The following is a 6745-nucleotide window of genomic DNA, read 5'->3' as shown; positions in this document are numbered from 1 at the left end:
AAAAAAAAAAAAAAAAAACTCTTACAAAATATGAAAATGCTAGCTATAAAAGGAAAATGTTTGGAAGAGTATGAGGTCTCGACAATTAGTGTAGTTATTATTATTATTATTATTATTATTGGTCTCATCATCATTACAATTAGTAGGCAATCATATCTAATCCCTCTCCTCTACATATCATGATGGGACTAATAAAAACTCTTAACATCCATACAAATACAATGTCTACAAAGAATACCAACACACACAATAGAAGGGAGGAATGAAGAAAAGAAGAAAGGAGTGTCCAACCATTTTTGTGACATGACACTGTCATCTATAAATGTGCTGCATTCACATCTATTCCAGGATGCATGTGACCCACAGATTATGGGATGGGCTAAACTTCAGTTTCCAATGTTTTCCTACACATCGTCTATATCTAAAGTAGACCAAAAAAAGGGGAATGGGTGGAGGTTCAATTTTAATTATATTTCCAATAATACATAATACATTAAAATAAGATAAGAATTTTACCACACATCATACTATAACTACTCCCATAACAAAAGTTTCTTTCTACTCAGCATGGAACCAAGTTCCCAATATTCTGAAAGCACAGTACATAAAGCTCAGATAATAACCATCTAGAAACTCCTCTGATTCATGATCCTCAGCTATAAGGAAGGTGTGCACCAACTATGCAAAAGGTAAGCATAAGCAACTAGTCAGATTTTCTGCTCAGAAATGGATCACATCATCACTTACCATTTTGGTCTGCTGGTAGATTTCACCATTGGTGCCATCCCATCTCTGTAAAGACTCTTGGTTTTACTGAAGTTAACGATGTTGAAAATTACCCTCTGTAAAAGAAGCAGAAATTTATCAGAAATCTTGCTATGCAAATTACCATTTTTTGATAAATTAAACAGAGAAAATCACAAGTAAGGTTAAAGGAAGCTGCACAGACAAGCACCCCACAGTGCAATAGTGATCAAGAATTGTAACTTGTTTGTGCTGAGTGAACCTGTCAGCTTACAGATCTTATTCTTTTAGAACTAATTACAACTGACTTCCACTTAATTAGTTTTGAAGCCCTGAAAACCTGATATTTATTTCTAACACTAACACTTTACATTTTTTTAATGTTGTATTATGAGTTAATGATTCCCATGTTGATAAATGGTAGGAATTGTATCTACCTAAGTGGGTTTCTGATGGGAAATAAAGGAGTTAATGTATGTATAGTGGCTAGACTAGGAAATACAGGATTCAATATAAACTTTAGGTAATATTTTTCCATTCTTCTCTAGAAAAACTTACAATTTTCCTGAAAATCAATACTATCATTAGGTAAAGGTAGACATTTGATGTTAATGAGACAAAAGATACTCTGTACAAAATTACAACAAAAATATCCTCCAACTACTTGAAAATTCTTTGACTAGACTTAGAGACACCTTTCCTCTTCTGTACTTCCTCCATGCTATACTCTGTGCTCAACCCTAAAATCAGCACACATTGTATAACTATAGATGCTTGAGTAAGCCATCTACTCTTGATGTTTGATGCTTACAAAAGTGGAGTGGAGTGTAGAGTCTAGATATCTTTGTCTTAATGAACACATTTGCATAAGGAGACATAAGAGATTGTGAACAAAAGATAAAATAGATTGAAATACATCTGATACCACTGAAATATTCCATGACACCAGAAGACTAGGGCTTAGGCAACTAGAATATAAAGAGGAAAGAAATAAGTTGTGAGAGATTACCATTTTCTAGCCTTTCTCTACACTTATGGTGAAAAGATAAGATATAAAAATTCATGGGATATTTTATTTATCAAATATTGACATGCCAGATGTAATATAAGTTTTACAAAAGAGATCTTGTAGATTCTTTCATAACTATAATTAAAGCAATTATTTTTCCATTTTACAGATATGGGAACTGAATCTCTGAGAGTCTACTTAACTTGTTGAAAGCCATAGATGATAGAACTTATATTTGAATCCAGTAGATAAAAAAGTAAGACAGCAAAAAATTTTATCTTTGAGGAGTTGTTATTAAGGTTCTAAGATAATTTATCTATTAGTAGATTAGTTTTTTTAAATAAGGAGGAAATGAAATATGATAGTAAGTTTTAAACTTTCAAAACTATGTTTTATTAAAAAATAAAGATCATGGTCTTTGTGTTTGGAACTATTATAAGTGGCTTTATTCCATGAAATGAGTTCTTAGGAATAACTTGTGTTTTCACTTCTCTTCAAAACCCAGTTTTTGACCCCAACTCCAGACATGTCAGACCTCCATCTGTCATTATATTAAGTCATCTAGAATGTCTAAGGCTGCTCCATTATTAATAACATAGACCTGCTGGTTGTCAGTTCAATTACTTTTCCCAAGGTCTTGGTCTGATTTAAGAAAATCAATATCAAGGGGACAAATCACCCTCAAACTGCATAAAGCATAATCCCTTTTTTTTCTTTTGAGATTTTGAGTGTCAAATACATTTCCACTGAACATGGAATATATATTGTATATATACAGGAGCTAGATTATCAATAAAGGGATAAAGCTAACAAAAATGATACAAACACACAAAGCTGAAATTAAAAGGTGAAAAGTAAGTGGAATGTTTATGAATTAGTATTATTTATTACATTAACTAACATGATTAAATTTTTTTCAAGTATTTTAAATATTTTATATTTCTTCACTATTACATTCTTGAACAAAAGTTATATATTTCAACTCAAAAACAGTGTGAAAAGTAAACTAATAATAGCCAGGCTTTTTGCCTTTATCCTGTGAAAAAGTCTCCATGCCTGTAAATGGTGGAATTGGGATTGAAGTTTCAGGTTGCTTTTACTGTAAAGGCTCATATGTCTGGTGCAGGATTCCATATCCCCTAATATTCTCACTCCATGCATTGGCTAGAAAATGCTACCCACACGTTCAGCAAGGCAGCAATTGGTGATAAGAATAAAATAATAAGGATGAGAAATCTTCTGCTTTAAAAAAAGCATTATCTAATGATCTCACTATGTATGTATTATACAGTAGATTCTAGTTAGTCATCTCATTCATATTAGTCTACCTTGTAAGTTAGAATCACTTGCAAAAGTTCTGAGACCTACAGACTCTTAGATTCCAACCACAGAGTTTCTGACATTTGATCAATTTCTTGTTTACTTGAAAGTAATAAACTTAACAAGACAAAAGCTATCTGTGACTTCTCATTGTTGTAGTTTGAAAATCAAATGTTACTCTTAGGCTGGACTATGGGGGGGAAGTTTTGCTATCTTGTGGGATTTGGGGAGGAGGATGTATCCTAAATACTCTAATATCACCACTGGATGAGATTCCTTTTTTTTTTTTTTTTTTTTTTTTTCAAGAAAGGGTTTCTCTGGAACTTACTCTGTAGACCAGGCTGGCCTCGAACTCAGAAATCTACAAGCCTCTGCCTCCCGAGTGCTGGATTAAAGGTGTGCGCCACCACTGGATTCCAAAATGCTGTCATTTTGAGAGCTTGATGGGAAGTAAGACCTGGAGCCAAGTTTGAGCAAGCAGGACTTTGGGAGCATTCCAAAGAAAGATGCACACTCCCTGGCCCTTCTATAGCTCTCCATCTCCTGTAAGCTAGGAAGTGGCCAGTCTCTTCTAATGTGCTTTCCCCTGGTTTTCATGTTCTGACTCACCTTAAGCTCAAAAGAACAGGACCAAGGGCACATAGGTAATGACAGCACAAACAATGAACACTAATCGGAATGATCAGAAAAAAAAAAAAAAAAAAAAAAAAAGCTGAATAAGAGGATCACAAAGGATTTTAGATTACACAACTCTGGTAAGGTACAAAGTATTTTTATGCATTTAAATAAGTTTTTTTTTTTTTTTTTTTTTTTTCGAGAACACCATCATCAACAACAAAACCCTACTCACTAACTTAAAAAAATGCAGTTGAATTTCAATATCCATCTCTCAGGTTAAAATGCATAATAAATGTTACTGTAAGAATAATTAATAATCTATAAGAAATACCTGAAGAAATCCAGAATTAAGAATACAGAACAAGTTATAAAATGTTAACAAGATATAAAGTGGGAGGAAATAAAGTTCTAAATGCATCTCATTAAAAGTTGACTAAGGGTCTGGAGAGATGGCTCAGTGGTTAAGATCATTGACTGCTCTTCCAGAGGTCCTGAATTCAATTCCCAACAACCACATGGTAGCTCACAACCATCTGTAATGGGATCTGATGCCCTCTTTTGGTGTGCCTGAAGAGAGTAACATTGTATTCATATACATAAATAAATACATCTTTTTAAAAAATCCTATGAAAGCTTGTCGCCCAGTGTATAGGAATGCTAGGGCAGTGAGGCAGGAGTGGGTGGGTGGGTGGGGAGCACCCTCACAGAAGCAGGGTTGGGGGGATGGGATAGGGGGTTTGCAGAGGGGAAACTGGGAAAAAGGATGATATTTGAAATGTAAATAAATAAAATATCCAATTTTTAAAATATTGACTAAAAAGAGACATGATAAAGTGGTTTGGGCAAAAAGAGAAAAATGTCTGAGTATGGGCTCAGGACTGGTAAAAGGCACAGATATTCAGATCCAGGAACTGCGTGACCATCCAAAGCAGGATATTTGAAAACATAAAGAGAAAAGTAAAGACAGCTATTTGAAAGCAAACTAGATAAAATGCAAAATAAAAGAAATAAAAGTATGAGACCAGAAAACCACTGATTGACTATCACCCCAAATTAAGCAAAATTCCTTTTTAGGAACTGAACATAAATATTTTAGCTTCTAATCTTGTTTCTCAGCTCTCTGGCCTACATCCTTGCTTGTTAAGTGTTCTTTTACTCCTTTTCCTTATTTGGGGGCTTATTTTTTATTAAAAACTGTGTGTGTGTGTGTGTGTGTGTGTGTGAGAGAGAGAGAGAGAGACAGAGAGACAGAGAGACAAAGAGACAGAAAGACAGAGAGAGACAGAGAGAGAGAGAATTAACCATACCACAGGAAAAAAGCCAACAAATAAACAATTAAATAAACTTAAATTAGTAACTGGCTGAGCAGACATGAAACTCTTTAATAAGATATAGAGTATTCAAATCTCATAACTAATACAATTAATCACAGATGGTTTACAAACAAACTCTCTGTCATCAATAAATGTGAAAACTGTCAAGTAAATAGAGGATAGCTATAAAAATTAAGTATGTATATGAGCACAAAACAAATATTATTACAATTAATCATATATCAAGTCATAAAAATAAAACCATATTTCAAAATGGTTGTGAATTTTGAAGAGCTCAAACATACTCTAAGTTTTCTGCTGCGAGCCTCCCAGCCTGGAGAGGGTAGTGGTTTAGGCACAGAGTAGGACTCTGGTGATGGCTTTATAGTCTGAGGGTCTCAGGGCATTCTAGCTCTCTAACTATACTGAAATGCTGATGATAAAAAGTCCTGAAAACTTTCTTCTCTTCCTGCGGCTAAAAGACTGCTGGTTTAGGTGATTAATGCCAGTGGCCCAACAGCAGAGGATTAAGCAATGTGGCCTTTGTTCTATCTCAGCAGGAACTGCTGGGCTCTAACTTTCAGCCTGTTAGTTGGAAGATGCAGCAAGAAAAAGGCACACTTAGAAAATGATTATAGCATTTATTACTAAGTTGTAAAAAGTTTCATATGAAAGCTATCTAAAGCAAAAAGCAGAAAGATCCTAAGCAAGGAAAGGAAAAAATTCTTCTAAGTGGGAAAAGGGAAAAAAATTCTAGTCTAAGTGGGGAAAGGCAAAAAAATTCTTCTCTCTTTCCTTTTCATCTCTTTGTCCTCAGTACTTACACATCTTTCAGAATACATAATCACATATTACAAAGTTTATCACAAGTTTACACAAAAATCAAATCATAAATTGAATTAGAAGTTTACAAAGTTCATCACAAGTTCACACAAAAAATCAAATCATAAATTGAATTAGAAGTTTACTACAGAGAATGTTTACATGCATATCCATTAGGAGTAATTATCTGGCTAAACATTCATCACCTGTGACAGCTCCACAGGTTCGTTGAAAGTATAAAACCATAACTAAGTTATNAGTGAAGTTTTGTATAGATAAACCCAGTCAATATTTTATCTTCTGTCCTAGCACCTATAATAAATTCATTAGTTCTCCTTTTATGACCTTTGGTTAATTGTTTTACAACCTTTAGGAATGTGCTCTGAGTAGGAGAAACTCTGGTTAATATCTAAGAGCTATTAATTGGTGACACTTGGGAGACTGGCAGAGTTCTCATTGCAGTTTTGACTATTGGAAAGATACAATTTGCAAAACACATGAAACTCAAGAAGGAAGACCAAAGTGTGGATACTTGGATCCTTCTTAGAAGGGGAATGAAATACCCATGGAAGGAGTTACAGAGACAAAGTTTGGAGAAAAGACTGAAGGAATGACCATCCAGAGACTGCCCCACTTGGGGATCCATCCCATAAACAACCACCAAACACAGACACTATTGAAATGCCAACAAGATTTTGCTGACAGGAGCCTGATATATCTGTCTCCTGAGAGGCTCTGCCAGTGCCCAACTAATACAGAAGTGAATGCTCACAGTCATCCATTGGACGGAGCACAGGGTCCCCAATGAAGGAGCTAGAGAAAGTACCCAAGGAGCTGAAGGGGTTTGCAGCCCCATAGGAGGAACAACAATATGAACTAACCAGTACCCCCAGAGCTTCCTGGGACTAAATCACCAATC

General features: G+C 34.8%; 1 protein-coding gene across 3 annotated transcripts in view; it reads right to left on the bottom strand.

The window, feature by feature from the left end:
* The window catches only part of Agbl4 (ATP/GTP binding protein like 4), a 1180502-nt gene that overhangs the window by 655996 nt on the left and 517761 nt on the right, over positions 1-6745 (bottom strand). For all 3 annotated transcript variants that reach the window (XM_021199658.2, XM_021199659.1, XM_021199657.1), the window contains exon 4: positions 748-842. In XM_021199658.2, the coding sequence (XP_021055317.1) occupies positions 748-842 (95 nt within the window). The remainder of the gene's footprint in view (positions 1-747; positions 843-6745) is intronic.

This window comes from Mus pahari, chromosome 6 (assembly GCF_900095145.1).
Source record: "Mus pahari chromosome 6, PAHARI_EIJ_v1.1, whole genome shotgun sequence".
Taxonomy (NCBI): domain Eukaryota; kingdom Metazoa; phylum Chordata; class Mammalia; order Rodentia; family Muridae; genus Mus; species Mus pahari.
The sequence above is the reverse complement of the archived record's forward strand: the minus strand, read 5'-3'. Positions and strand labels throughout refer to the sequence as shown.